Raw genomic sequence first — 15,798 nt, forward strand, 5'->3', positions numbered from 1 at the left:
CTGTCACCTTAGGCCATGGCTTTCAATTTAAGAACTGACCTGTAATTACATGATCCATTCACTCCCTCTCTTTAACAGACTTCAACATTGGTCATGCTCAGACTCTAGGCCCAAATCCCATTTGACAGCCTGTACATTCATTAATGACATCAATCTTTCCTCACCCAACCTCTGAAATCACCTGGGTAATTACATCAGTTTACTCTGCCACAGAGAAGATGGGATGGAAAGAGTAACTGTTTGTTTAGTAACTGTCACTAATCTCAGTCCCAATGGATTCTACCTGTGTTGCTGCAGGGCGTACTACTTATAAGGGGCAGTGTTCAATTTGTCCTCTCATAGTGTCTGTGGGACAGACAGCCGTGGTACTAATAGAGGTCTGGGATACCAGAGAGAGAGAGAAGGACTGATCACAGTTTAAAGTTGGAGTGTAATAGATTAGAATGATGCAACAATGTATTGGAATCTGGCAATGATGGATTGGAACAATACAACACTGGATTTGAATCGAAGAACAAACGATTGGAATGTTACAACAACAGATTGGAATGGATTGACAATGCTTCAAGATGTGAGAACAGTCGATGGGAATGGGAAAACAATGGGAAGGGGTTTCATTGAGATGTTGAATTCACTTTCTGCTACTTTTGATCGGAAACCACTCAGATCCCGCATTCGAATGACCCTTCGGATGATGCAGTTCATTTATTATCCGATTCTTGCAATCATTGCAGTGCCTGGTAAATCTTTTGTATTTCTACAAATTGTCGTATTTTGCTGCTCTTGTTTTCTTTGTCTGTGTTGTTCATTCTGCAACCCATTGATAAGGGCTTTACCGTGCTTGAAATTTACTCTCTCATCTTTACTGCTTCTTGCTTTTCTCCAGGTCCTGAACCCTAGTTACCTTGGTGTCTTTTTGAGCGCTCACTGGCTCAGTATCCATTACCCCACTGACCTCATGTCAATGTTGTTGAGGTTTAATACTGGAATCCTTGCATGCATTTAAAAAACAACATTGTTTAACCATTGCTTCCATCACGTGTTTACATGACAGTCACATCTCTCAGATCTTGCCCATTTTCAAAATTCATTAACAGACAATTTAAGCTAAGTTTCTGCGATTTCCATTATGGGGCAAAATGTATTGCAACAGTCACGAACACATCAGTGAACAGCATTTTTTATCATATCTTATATTTTAACTGCATGGTCAATTTATGGAATAACAGTCGTTTAGTTCACCAAATAACCTGAACACTGAAGTAAATATTTATGACGGGGCTGGATACAAAATTCCATGTGTACATCTCAATCAGTGTTCAATAAAACTGGTAACATTGTTCCAAGCACAAACTATAACTTCATTGTTTGCTTTCCTCACAGCCAACATAATAACAATTGTGATCCTGTCCCAGGAAAAGTGTGGTCTCTCCCGATGTGTCTCTCACTACCTGGTAGCCATGGCAATAGCAGATCTCCTGGTCACTATCTTTGACCTCATATTGCGACACATTCCATTTGTCTATTTGGAAGGGCATCATTTCTTAGAAGGTATCCCTGTGTGTAATATCCACGCTGTCCTGCTTTATGCAGCCACTGACTGTTCTGTCTGGTTCACCGTCACTTTCACCTTTGATCGATTTGTTGCCATTTGTTGCCCAAATCTGAGAAGTAAATATTGCAAAGTGAAAACAGCAGCCGTGGTTCTGGCAACAGTGACTGGATTGAGCTGTTTGAAGAACATTTTCTGGTATTTTCTGTTTACTCATCGGTATTATGTCAGGAGCAGACCCTGGTTTTGTTGGGTGAAAAATGTACTGAAATTTTCTCCAATCTGGGGAGCAATTGAGTTCTGTCATTACATTCTAACACCAGGAGTTGCCTTTATTCCCATTCTGCTTCTCAATGTTTTAACGGTTAGACACATTGCAGTGACCAGCAGATCCCGCAGGAGACTCCACCATCAGAGCAACAGAAAGAGCACCAAAGACCCAGAGATGAAGAGTCGAAAGAATTCCATCATTTTATTGTTTCTTATCTCAGGGAATTTCATTCTGTTATGGTCAGTATCAATGGTTTATTCCATAAATTGGAGAATGAAACTTTTGGGATATGAGTTAGTATATCTGCCTCTTTATGTAATGGAACTGGGCTACTTGCTGCAGATGCTGAGTTGCTGCACAAACACTGTGATTTACGTCATCACACATCCTAAGTTCAGGGAGCATTTGAAGAATATCGTGTACTATCCCTTTACTCCAATTGTGAAATGTATTAAACATTGAGACTGACGGAAGAATTACATCATCGGCAATCAATGTTGCACGTGTTTCTGTCTCATCCACAGTCCTGGTGTCTTATTAATAGACATCATTGAAAGAAGATGATATCTCCAGGACCTTTGCTCTGTGATTTTTCCTGCCTAATTTGACAGCCTGTGCACCTGTGCCAGGACACTGTTTATCTGCATCTCAATGCAAGCGTGGGTGTGTGGCTGTGCATGTGTGGAAGCATCAGAGAGATAGATAGAGGAGCAGGTTCAGTAACTAACACAGTACTCAAGAGTGATCACAACATGATGGAAATGCTATCCAGTTTGAGGGTGATAAACACGGTACCGACCTTGGACTTTAAACTTAATTCAAAGAAATACAAACCTGTGAAAGCACAGTTGGTTATGGAGTACAGCAAAAACAAGATGTCAAATTCTAGCATGGTAACTCAGAAGCTTTCGGCTTTTAAGATGACATTACATACTTCTCATAAAGTATACTTTTTCACACACTTCAGTGAGAAGGGAATACCATTCTTCACTGACTACAGATGTTGAGGATCGTATCAAGGTGAATGAAACTGGTCAAAGCTGTGAAGCTGACTGTTATAAGGTTGAATTTCTTTGAACCATCATTGGATGATTTTATTTGAAAGAGAGGGAGAAACTGGATGAAAAAATGTAAACCAGCAAGAAGTTCTATTTCTTGAAAGGTGGATAAAAGGATATAGGTAGCTAAAGGAAATATTCATCCCTGAGTGAATAGAATTCAGGAAATAACAATGATAAAGGAGGTAATGGTACGGACATTGACCAAATATTTTCTGTCTCATTTTGTAGATGGTAAAAATGGCCAAAATGACAAGAAATCAGGACGGAGTGAAGAGAGACTGAAAACAATGCTTATCGTTCAGTGACTGGGAAATAGCAAGAACTGCTGATGCAAGAACTTAGAGATGATACAGTGTGGGCCTGGAGGAACACAGGGGGTCAGGCAACATCAGAGGAATGGGAATGTTGACTTTCTGAATCGGGTCCCTTCATCAGGACTATGGAGGGGGAATGGGTTCGGGGGGAAGGATGTGGGGTGGTGATAGGTGGATGCAGGAAGGGATTGTGGAGATTGGTCAATGGGAAGGGTAGACATAATAGACCAAGTTGCAGGACGTACAGGTTAATCCCTGTTCGAAACAGAATGATTGTTCTGGGCCATGGATGGAGTTAAGTGTGAAGGTGTAGGAGGAAGTGTAGCATTCCCTGCTTTTTGAATCTTGTCTACTGCATTCATTGCTCCCAATGTGAGGTCTTCTGTGTGGAGGTACCAAGTGCAGACTCAGTAAGTGATTTACAGAGCATCTGTGCTCTCTACGCTCCAATCAACACCACCTTCCTGTTCCCAGCCATTTCAACACCCTTCCCCAGTCCCTTGGCAGCACGTCCATTCTGCACCTATTTCAATGTCACCATGAGGCCACATGAACATTGGAAGAACAAAACCTTATGTTGCAGTTAGGTATCTTACAGCATAATGCCTCAACATAGAATTCACTGACTTCAAAATCTCCCCAAACCCAGTCTCACCCCATGTCTAGCACTCCATCTTATTCCCATTTCCTTGACCTGCCACAACCATCTTCCTTCTTACCGAGCAGCCCCACCCTTCCCAATGGACAATCTCCACAGACTCCTACCAGCATCCACCAGTCACCACGGACACCAAGTTTCCCACACGCCACCCCCTCCTTCTATTTAGTTCTGAGCACCATTCCTCTCCCCAGTCCCAATGAAGGGTCCCCATCTGAAATAGTGAATTTCCTGCTCGTCTGATGCTGCATGAACTGCTGCGTTCCCTGATGATGCTGAATTGAAAGGGTACATCATAGCAGGGGAGCTTAAAACTTTGGTCTGGTCCTTGCATTCTTCATGGGAAGTGGGCTCATTTCCCATTCCTGGCACTGGGAATGTGAGTAGGGGCTGTCTACAGTTACAACTCCTGGATTTTGGCACTGGTGTGATGGGTGGGATTTCTGTGGAACATCTGCGAAGCTGAGAGAGCCGTGGATAGTACAAATAGTGAGGTGGTCACACCTCAGGCTGAGAGTCCAGGAAGGGCCATCATGCAGTGTAAGCGGACTCAGAAGACAATGCAGAAATCCCCTGTGGGCATTCCCCTGAGAAACAGATATGACACTTTAGATACGTCTGAGGGCAATGGTCTCTCAGTGGGAAGAAGCCAATTTGAAGACACTACCACTGGTTCTGCTGCACATGTGAACAGCAAAGCCTGAGGAAATACAATAGCTGTTCAATTGTAAGAGGAACAGGTAGGATTTCTGTGGCTGCAGACCAGACTCCAGGTGCCATGATGCCCCTCTCATATTAGGGGCAAAGGATGTTTCAGAACATCTACATGAGGGGAGGGTGAACAGCCAGTGGCCATGATGCATGTCAATGCCGACGACATGGCAGCAAAAAATGGCAGAAAACCGGAGTAGCAGACAATAGGGCGATAGGAAGCAAGCTAATAAGTAGGTCTTTAAAGGTCGACATCTCAGGATTGCAACCAGTGCAATGTGCCAGTCAGGGAGCAGGCAGCAGGATGTAACAGATGAACACAGGGATAAAGAGATGCTCTGAGGTGGCAGTTTTCAAATTTCTGATGGAGGTGGGATGAGGACAAACTGGACTGGTTTCACCTGGTTAGGCCCAGGAGCTTACCCTTTGCCCCAAATACGTGATGGGCATCATGCCATCTTGGAGTTTGCTCTGCAGCCACAGCTGCCTGTGGGGGAATATGAGTGAGAGTGGTTGGGAAGGGTTTAATTTAAATTGGCAGGGAATGGGAAGCTATGCAGGGAGTGAGGGGAAGTAGAGTCAAGGCAAAGAGAAAAAAGAGAAAAATATGAAAAAGAGGCACGATCAGCAGAGGGGCAGAATCAAACAAGGACACATTAAAAAGTAATGGGAAGTGGTCAAGGAACGTTAAAAAGACAAGCCTAATGGCATTCAAAATGAAGTGGATGAATTAATCATGATAACGCCTGTGATATCATTGGAATTATAAAAACATGGCTGTTAAGGGACCAGACCTGATAACTGACCATTCAATTGTATTCAGTATTTGGGAAGGACAGCCAGAATGGAAAAGGCAGTGGAGTTGTATTCGTGGTTCAAAACGATACAAACACAATATTGAGGAAAGTTATCAGGTGAGACAATGTACAATGTGGATAAAATTGAAAGATACCAGGGCAATCTTACAGTCCAGTGGGTAAAATAGGGAGATATCAAGGGGCAAAAGTCATTGATATCTGGACCACCAAAGTGCAGTGGTCATTTTGGGAATGGTATTAAATAGAAAACTAGAACTGCATGCAGTAACAGAATAGTTCTAATCATGGGTGACATTAATCTGCATGTAGTTTGGGAAAATAAAATTAATCACAACTGTGTCCACAGAATGTTTTTCAGGACCAACACATTGATGATAAAATGAGGACAAGCCACGAAGTGGTGTTACGCAGTGAGAAAGAAATAATTGGTAATGTAGTTCTGGGGGACTCCTTCGGGATGCGACTATAAGGACTGAGAGTGAAGTTGTTGATTCTCAGACAAGAATCCTGAATCCTGAGAAGGATAACGGTGATGGTATATGTTGTGAGTTGAATATGATGGCTTGGGGAATGTTACAGTAAGCAAGAGTAGTGGACAGGCAATGGTGAGCATTTAACGAGTGAATGAGTGAACTACAAAAATGATGTGTCCCTGTCTGGAACAAAAATTCAAAAAGAGAGTAAAATCATGATTAAAAGGGAAGGTAGTGACAGCATTAGATGCCAAAAGGTGGCATACAAATTGACGAGAAAAACAATGTACCTAAGTGTTGGGAAAAAATAGAAGTCAGCAAAAGAGGAGCAAAAGGGTGATTACAATTTGGGGAATAGAGGATGAGAGTAATATTGCTGAGAACCTAATAACAGACTGCAGAACTTTCTATCAATGTGTAAAGAGAAAAGTTCTGGGGACTTCTCTTCTGCATACTGAATGGACCCCCATTTGCTTTCAGTAGAATTCCATCAGCAAAAGCTATCTGCTGACGGAATACAGCGAGTTAAACTGGAATTTTCCAGAGAGTCTATCCATCTGAGAAGCAGCTTCCTGGAGCCATTTAAAAGCGACCAATCCTGCTTCTGAGGTAGAATCCGACTTGCGAAATAGTAAGCTCGGGAATGTGAGGGTGATTGCAAACTGCTGTAACACCTAAATAAGCACCTTGTTCGGGTGCCTTCCCCAGTACCTGACCCGAGCCTGCTGGCAGGTCATCAGTGGATGAAGACGAACAGTTAATATTTAAAGCTGTATCTCCTCTATCTGCTGAAGGAATGCACCAAGTTAAGTTGGAATTTTCCAGACAGTCTGTCCTCCGAGGAGCAGCTTCCAGAAGCAGCCACCACCCCAGCCTCTGAGTTAGAACCCTACTTGTAAAATAGTAAGCTTGGGAATGTGAGGGTGATTGCAAACTGCTGTAACACCCAAATGAGCACCTTGTCAGGGCACCTTCCCCAATCCCTGACCCGAGCCTGCTGGCAGGTCATCAGTGGATGAAGATGAACAGTTAACAGTCGAAGCTGTATCTCCTTTCGCGTCTGGCCGAGCAGCACCCTCTTATGATGCTGGAGAAATTGTTGTTGTCTCGCTTTGGATTGTTGGTCTTCTTACATTTTAGTCCTTTGATCAACACACATTTAGAGAATGCCCCAAACATGTTGAAGAGTTTCAACTCAAGGAAGTATTTCTGTCAGGTCAGAAGGCATACAAAGGGGGTTGTTATTGCAGGGGTAATGTGTGTTAGGAGCATCGTTGTGTCAGGGAAGTTGTTGTGACAGGGACTAGTCCTGCCAGAGCAGTTATCACGTCAGGGGTATCAGAGATAATGGGAACAGCAGATGCTGGAGAATTCCAAGATAATAAAATGTGAGGCTGGATGAACACAGCAGGCCAAGCAGCATCTCAGGACACATCATCCTCCGACACTTCCGCCATTTACAATCCGACCCCACCACCCAAGACATTTTTCCATCCCCACCCCTGTTTGCTTTCCGGAGAGACCACTCTCTCCGTGACTCCCTTGTTCGCTCCACACTGCCCTCCAACCCCACCACACCCGGCACCTTCCCCTGCAACCGCAGGAAATGCTACACTTGCCCCCACACCTCCTCCCTCACCCCTATCCCAGGCCCCAAGATGACATTCCACATTAAGCAGAGGTTCACCTGCACATCTGCCAATGTGGTATACTGCATCCACTGTACCCGGTGCGGCTTCCTCTACATTGGGGAAACCAAGCGGAGGCTTGGGGACCGCTTTGCAGAACACCTCCGCTCAGTTCGCAACAAACAACTGCACCTCCCAGTCGCAAAACATTTCCACTCCCCCTCCCATTCTCCAGATGACATGTCCATCATGGGCCTCCTGCACTGCCACAATGATGCCACCCGAAGGTTGCAGGAACAGCAACTCATATTCCGCCTGGGAACCCTGCAGCCATATGGTATCAATGTGGACTTCACCAGTTTCAAAATCTCCCCTTCCCCTACTGCATCCCTAAACCAGCCCAGTTCGTCCCCTCCCCCCACTGCACCGCACAACCAGCCCAGCTCTTCCCCCCCCACCCACTGCATCCCAAAACCAGTCCAACCTGTTTCTGCCTCCCTAACCTGTTCTTCCTCTCACCCATCCCTTCCTCCCACCCCAAGCCACACCCCCATCTACCTACTAACCTCATCCCACCTCCTTGACCTGTCCGTCTTCCCTGGACTGACCTATCCCCTCCCTACCTCCCCACAGATACTCTCTTCACCTATCTTCTTCACTCTCCATCTTCGGTCCACCTCCCCCTCTCTCCCTATTTATTCCAGTTCCCTCTCCCCATCCCCCTCTCTGATGAAGGGTCTAGGCCCAAAACGTCAGCTTTTGTGCTCCTGAGATGCTGCTTGGCCTGCTGTGTTCATCCAGCCTCACATTTTATTATCACGTCAGGGGTAGTTGTGCCAAAGAGGTTGATATGACCAGGCAGCTCAACATGTCCTGGACAGTCATGTAATGGAATCGGTTGGTGATAATAGACAATAGGTGCTGGAGTAGGCCATTCGGCCCTTCGAGCCAGCACCACAATTCATTACGATCATGGCTGATCATCCACAATCAGTATCCTGCTCCTGCCTTATTGCCGTAACCCTTGATTCCACTATCTTTAAGAGCTCTATCCATCTCTTTCTTGAAAGTATCCAGAGAGCTGGCTTCCACTGCCTTCTGGGGCAGAGCATTCCATATCTCCACCACTCTCCGGGTGAAGAAGTTTTTCCTCAACTCTGTTCTAAATCACATACCCCTTATTTTTAAACTGTGTCCTCTGGTTCTGGACTCACCCATCAGTGGAAACATGCTTCCTGCCTCCAGAGTGTCCAATCCCTTAATAATCTTAAACGTCTCAATCAGATCCCCTCTCATCCTTCTAAACTCAAGTGTATACAAGCCCAGTCGCTCCAATCTTTCAACATATGATAGTCCCGCATTCCAGGAATTGACCTCATGAACCTACACTGCACTCCCTCAATAGCAAGAATGTCCTTCCTTAAATTTGGAGACCAAAACTGCACACAATACTCCAGGTGCGGCCCCACCAGGGCCCTGTACAGCTGCAGAAGGACCTCTTTGCACCGATACTCAATTTCTCTTGTTATGAAGGCCAGCATGCTATTAGCTTTCTTCACTACCTGCTGTACCTCCATGCTTGCTTTTATTGACTGATGTAGAAGAACACCTGGATCTCGTTGTACTTCCCCTTTACCTAACTTGACTCCATTTAAATAGTAATCTGCCTTCCTGTTCTTGCCACCAAAGTATATAACTGCACATTTATCCACATTAAACTGCATCTGCCATGCATCCGTCCACTCACCTAGCCTGTCCAAGTCACCCTGTATTCTCATTACATCCTCCTCACATTTCACACTGTCACCCAACTTCGTGTCATCAGCAAATTTGCTAATATTACTTTTAATGCCTTCATCTATATCAGTAATATACATCTTAAACAGCTGCAGTCCCAGCATCGAACCTTGTGGTACCCCACTGGTCACCTCCTGCCATTCCAAAAGAGACCCGTTTATCACTATTCTTTGCTTCCTGTCAGCCAGCCAATTTTCAATCCAACTCAGTATTTTGCCCCCAATACCATGTGCCCAATTTTGCTCACCAATCTCCTCTGCGGGACTTTATCAAAGGTTTTCTGAAAGCCCAGGTACACTACATCCACTAGTTCTCCCTTATCCATCTTCATAGATACATCCTCAAAAAATTCTAGAAGATTAGTCAAGCACGATTTCCCCTTCATAAATCCATGCTGACTCTGACCTATTCTGTCACAGCTATCCAAATGAGCCGTAATTTCATCTTTTATAATTGACTCCAGCACCTTTCCCACCACTGACGTCAGGCTAACCGGTCTATAATTTCCTGTTTTCTCTCTTACTCCTTTCTTGAAATGTGGGACAACATTAGCCACCCTCCATTCCGCAAGAACTGATCCTGAATATGTAGAACCTTGGAAAATGATTACCAATGCATCCATGATTTCTAGAGCCACCTCCTTAAACACCCTGGGTTGCAGACCATCAGGTCCCAGGGACTTATCAGCCTTCAGACCTAACAGTCTATCCAACACCAATTCCTGCCGAATATAAATACCCTTCAGTTCGTCCATTACCCCAGGTCCTTCAGCCACTATGGCATCTGGGAGATTGCTTGTGTTTTCCCTAGTGAAGACAGATCCAAAGTACCTGTTCAACTCTTCTGCTATTTCCTTGTTCCCCATAATAAATTCACCCGTTTCTGACTTCATGGCCCAATTTTAGTCTTAACGATTTTTTTTCACATACCTAAAAAAGCTTTTATTATCCTCCTTTATATTTTTGGTCAGTTTTCCTTCATAGCTCATTTTTTCTCTGTGTATTGCCTTTTTAGTTATCTGCTGTTGCTCTTTAAAAGCTTCCCAGTCCTCTGGCTTCCCACTCATCTTTGCTGTGTTATACTTCTTCTCTTTTATTTTTATACAGTTCTTAACTTCCCTCGTCAGCCACGGCCGCCCCTGCCTCCCCTTGGGATCTTTCTTCCTCTTTAGAATGAACTGATCCTGCACCTTCTGCATTATATCCAGAAATACCTGCCATTGTTGTTCCACTGCCATCCCTGTGAGGGTATTGAACCATTGAACTATGGCCAGCTCCTCCCTCATAGCTTCATAGTTCCCTTTATTCAACTGCAATACTGACACTTCCGATTCTCCCTTCTCCCTCTCAAAATGCAGCTTAAAACTTATCATATTATGGTTACTACCTCCTAATGGCTCCTTTACTTACAGGTCCCTGATCAAATCTGGTTCATTGCACAACACCAGATCCAGAATTGCCTCCTCCCTGGTAGGCTCCAGTACAAGCTGTTCTAAGAATCCATCTCAAAGGCACTCCACAAACTCCCTTTCTTGGGGTCCAGTACCATCCTGATTCTCCCAGTCTACCCGCATGTTGAAATCTCCCACAACTGTAGTGATACCTTTGTGACAGGCCAATTTCAACTCTTGATTCAACTTGCACCCTACATCCTGACTACTGTTTGGGGGCGTGTAAATAACTCCCATTAGGGTCTTTCTACACTTAGAATTTCTCAGCTCTATCCATACTGACTCTACATCTCCTGATTCTATGTCCCCCCTCTCAAGGGACTGAATGTCATTCCTCACCAACAGGGCCACCCCACCCCTTCTGCCCACCAGTCTGTCCTTTCAATAGCATGTAGAGCCTTGAATATTCATTTCCCAGGCCCTGTCCACTTAGACAGACATGTTGATATGTTACTGACTTGTGTTCGCATTGATTTACCCGCTTTGGTATTGTGGGACACCTGTGCAAATTCATTCATAACATTCCAGTCGCAGTTGTCTGCAATATGTTTAAGGAGGAATCAGACAACACTATCTACTTATGTGACCACTTTCATGGAGCTATAAACTTGATCCCAAATATCACTCTGGACCTCAATACTGTTCAGGTCTCTGTCATTAACTGTGTACTTTTCCTTAACAATTTAATCTCCTGAGTACAACACCTCACATTTACATGGATTAAACTCCATTGACCATTTCTCTGCCCTTATCTGTAAGTAACAACCTTGTACGCTATCCAGAACTCCAATCTGTTTTTTTTCCTTCACAGATGGTGCCAGACCGGTTGACCTTTTCAAGCAACTTTGTTTTTGTCCACTGATCTTTGTCTGATCTGCAAACTTAATAACCACACATCTCCATCTACATTCAAGTCATTTAGATGTGTCATAAACAGCAGAGTACCCATGTCTGAAGAAGGATCTCGGCCCGAAACGTCAACCTTCCTGCTCCTCTGATGCTGTTTGGCCTGCCATCCAACTCTACACCTTGTTATGTCAATCTCTCCAACATCTGCAGTTCACACTGTCTCTGAAACAATTTTAACCCCTCTGCGAAGCCTTCCCTGAAGAAGTTACCCTCCTCCCTTCAGCATTTCTGATGAAGGGTCGAGGCCCAAAACACTACCCTTCGTGCTCCTCTAATGCTGCTTGTCCTGCTGTGTCCATCAGGCTCTAAACCTTGTGACCCAAGTAACCAGTACAGATCCCTACAGAACACTACTAGCCACACACTTCCAGCCAGGAAAAGAATGCTCCACCATTAACCTAAGGATGAGTCAAATGACCGTAACATTAATCTGAGTTTTTCGTAATTGATGCGACGAAACCTGTTAAGCGTTTCCAGCAACTTCTGTTTCCGTTTGTCCACCATTACTCTATATCTTCTGTGGACAAGCCAATTCCGAATCCACGTGGCCAAGTCACCACGGATCCCATGCATCTGTATCTTTTTGTTCACTGATCTTTGTCTGATCCATTAGCTTCATAACCCACACATTTCCATCTACATCCGAGTCATTTAGGTGGATCATAAACAGCAGAGTGCCCATTTCTGAAGAAGGATCTCGGCCCGAAATGTCAGCCTTTCTGCTCCTCCGATGTTGCTTGGCCTGCTTTGTTCATCCAGCTCTACACATTGTTACCCCAGTATCCAGTACAGATCCCTGCAGAACACCAATAGTCACAGACTTCCAGCCTGAAAAACAACCCTCCATCATTTCCTGATGAAGGGTCACTGGACCCAAAAAAATTAACTCTGATTTTTTTTCTTCACAAATACTGTGAACTGTTGAGTTTTTTCAGCAACTCCTGTTTTTGTTCCTCCACCACTATCCTCTGTCTTCTGTGGGCCAGACAATTCTGAATCCATGTGGCCAAGTCACCGTGAATCTCATGCACCTGGATCTTATGGGTTAGCCCAGCATGAGGGACCTTGTCAAAAGCCTGACTAAAATCCATGTAGACAATGTACACTGCTCTACCCTCATCAATCACCTTTGTCACCTTCTCGCAAAATTCATCCAAGTTAACAAGACATGACAGGCATTGCAGAAAACCATGCTGACTGTCCATAACTGGTCATGTTTTTCTCAATGTGTGTAAATCCCATCCTAAAAATTAACTCCAAGACCTTCCCAACTACCGACATGAGACTCACCGGTTTGTATGTTCCTGGATTATCCCTAATTGTCTTGCAGAGAGGAACAATATGAACTCCTCACCAGTCCCTTGGAACCTCTCCAGTGCCTCGCAAGGACTCAAAGATCTTGGTCAAGGCCCCAGCAATCATCTCTCTTAACTCATTTCACAACTCGGGGGAGATGCCATTGGGTCCAGGAGAAGTGTTATTCTTCAAAAGGCCCAACACCACTTCTTTCTTCATCGCGGAATGCCCGAGCATATGAGCAAGCTCCACACAAAGCTCACTATCATAGATAGAATCCCTACATTGTGGAAATAGGCCCTTTGGCCCAACAAGTCCACACCGACCCTTAAAACATCCTACCCAGATCCAACCCCCTACAACCCACCTAATCTACACGTCCCAAACACTATGGGCAATTTAGCTTGGCCAGTCCACCTAGCCGGCCCATCTTTGGCCTGTGGGATGAAACCGGAACACCCGGAGGAAACCGATGCTGACAAGGGAAGAATGTGCAAACTCCATGTAGACACGTGAGCAGAATGGAATCAAACCTGTGTCCCTGGCATTGTGAGGCAGTAGTGCTAACCACTGAGCCACCATGCCGCACTATCGTCCATATCCTTCTCCTGGGTGAAAACTGACAAAAAGAACTCATTTAGAACAAAGAACAGAGAAGATTACAGCACAGGAACAGGTCCTTTGGCCCTCCACGCCTGCACTGATCCACATCTTTTATCTAAATCTGTTGCCTATTTTCCAAGGATCTGTATTCCTCTGCTTCCTATCCATTCATGTATCTGTCTAGATACATCTCAAATGATGCTATCATGCCCACCTCCGCTTGCAACGCGTTCCATGTACCCACCACCCTCTGCGTAAAGAACTTCCCACGCATATCTCTCTTAAACTTTTCCCCTTTCACCTTGAAATCGTGACCCCTCGTAATTGAGTCCCCTACTATGGGAAAAAAGCATCACGCTATCTACCCTGTCTATACCTCTGATGATTTTGTCGACCTCAATCAGGCCCCCTCTCAACCTGCATCTTTCTAATGTAAATAATACTAATCTACTCAACCTTTCTTCATAGCTAGTGCCCTCCATACCAGGCAACATCCTGGTAAACCTCCTCTGCACCCTCTCCAAAGCATGCACATCCTTTTGGTAATGTGGCGACCAGAACTCTATGCATTATTCCAAATGTGGTCGAACCAAAGTCCTATACAACTGTGACATGACCTGCCAACTGTTGTACACAATGATATGTCCGATGATTGAAAGCATGCCGTATGCCTTTTTGACCACTCTATCTACCTGCTTTGCCACCCTCAGAGTACAATGGACCTGAACACCCAGATCTCTCTGTGCATCAGTTTTCCCCAGGGCTTTTCCATTGACCAGATAGTTTGCTCTTGAATTGGATGATACAATATGCATCACCTCGCATTTGTCTGGATTGAACTCCATCTCATTTCTCACCCCAACTCTCCAATCTCTCTATATTCTGCTGCATTCTCTGACAGACCCCTTCACTCTCTGCTACCCCACCAATCTTAATGTCATCTGCAAACTTGCTAATCAGACCATCTCTACCTTCCTCCAGATCACTTATGTATATCACAAGCAACAGTGGCCCCAACACGGATCCCTGCGGAACACAACTGGCCACAGGTCTCCATTTTGAGAAACTCCCTTCCACTACAACTCTCTGTCTTCTCTTACCCAGCCAGGTCTCTATCCATTGAGCTAGTACACCCTGGACCCCATGCAACTTCACTTTCTCCATCAGCCTACCATGGGGAGCCTTGTCAAACATCTTACTGAAGTCCATGTCAATGACATCTGCAGCCCTTTCCCCATGTCAACTTCGTCACTTCCTCAAAGAATTCCAAAAAGTAGGTAAGACATAACCTTCCCTGCACAAAACCATGCTGCCTATCAGTAAAATGCCCATTTTCTTCCAAATGTAAATTGATCCTATCCCTCAGTACCTTCATCAGCAGCTTCCCCACCATGAACATCAGGCTCACCGGTCTATAATTATCTGCACTATCCTTGCTACGCTTCTTAAACAAGGGGACTACATTGCCAATCCTCCAGTCCTCCTGGACCTCACCCATGCTCAACGATGTTGCAAAGATATTTGTTAAGGCCCCAGCTCTCTCTCGCTTCCCTCAGTAATCTGGGATAGATCTTATCCGGCCGTGGGGACTTGTCCACCCTAATGACTTTTAGAATACCCAACACTTACCCCCTCCTTTTGTGGATTCATCCTTGAGTAATCAAACATCTACCCCCAACCTCAACATCCGTCATGTCCCTTTCCTCGGTGAATACCGACGCAAAGTACTTTTTAAGAATATCACTCAATTTCTTTGACTCCTTGCATAACTTCCCTCCGTTGAACCTGCGTGGGCCAACCCTTTCTCTAGTTACCCTCTTGCTCCTTACTAATGAATAAAAGGCTGTGGGATTTCCCTCAACCCAGTTTTCTAAAAGTATTTCACGACCCCTTTTAGCCCTCTTGATTCCTCATTTCAGATTGGTCCTACTTTCCCGATATTTTCCTAAAGTGTCTACTTTCAGTCACCTGGACCTTATGTATGCTTTCTTTTTCCTCTTTGCTGATCTCACAATTTCACTTGTCATCCATTGTTCCCTAATCTTGTCCTTTCTTTCGCTCATTTTCATGGGGACATGTCTGTCCTGCACTCTAATCACGCTCTCTTTAAAACCCTCTCACATATCACATATCACATCTCCCTAAAACAGCTGCTCCCAATCCACAATCCCCAGCTCCTGTTGAATCTTGCTGTAGTTGGCCTTCCCCCAATTTAGCGCTCCTCCTTGAGGACCACTCTCGTCCTTGTCCATGAGTA

At 44.8% G+C, this 15,798-nt stretch overlaps 1 protein-coding gene across 2 annotated transcripts; it reads left to right on the top strand.

Moving 5' to 3' along the window:
• The first annotated feature begins 357 nt into the window (after positions 1–357).
• On the top strand, positions 358–3,272 carry LOC132210818 (probable G-protein coupled receptor 139). 2 transcript variants are annotated; one of them, XM_059653254.1, is made up of 2 exons: positions 358–740; positions 3,113–3,272. In XM_059653254.1, exons 1-2 carry the CDS (start codon positions 455–457, stop codon positions 3,187–3,189), a joined length of 363 nt encoding a protein of 120 aa, XP_059509237.1. In that variant the 5' UTR covers positions 358–454; the 3' UTR covers positions 3,190–3,272. The 2 variants fall into 2 exon arrangements, with proteins under 2 accessions (XP_059509237.1, XP_059509236.1); XM_059653253.1 differs by lacking the exon at positions 3,113–3,272 and adding an exon at positions 1,384–2,287.
• Positions 3,273–15,798: the final 12,526 nt, after the last annotated feature.

Source organism: Stegostoma tigrinum, chromosome 21 (genome assembly GCF_030684315.1).
Source record: "Stegostoma tigrinum isolate sSteTig4 chromosome 21, sSteTig4.hap1, whole genome shotgun sequence".
Classification (NCBI taxonomy): domain Eukaryota; kingdom Metazoa; phylum Chordata; class Chondrichthyes; order Orectolobiformes; family Stegostomatidae; genus Stegostoma; species Stegostoma tigrinum.

Excerpts from the sequence above, each read along its gene's own strand:
- LOC132210818 (XM_059653253.1), top strand. The coding sequence starts at position 455 with ATGTATTGGAATCTGGCAATGATGGATTGGAACAATACAACACTGGAT. Across the intron at positions 741-1,383 it reads TGCAATCATTGCAGTGCCTG|CCAACATAATAACAATTGTG; the intron begins GTAAATCTTTTG and ends CTTTCCTCACAG.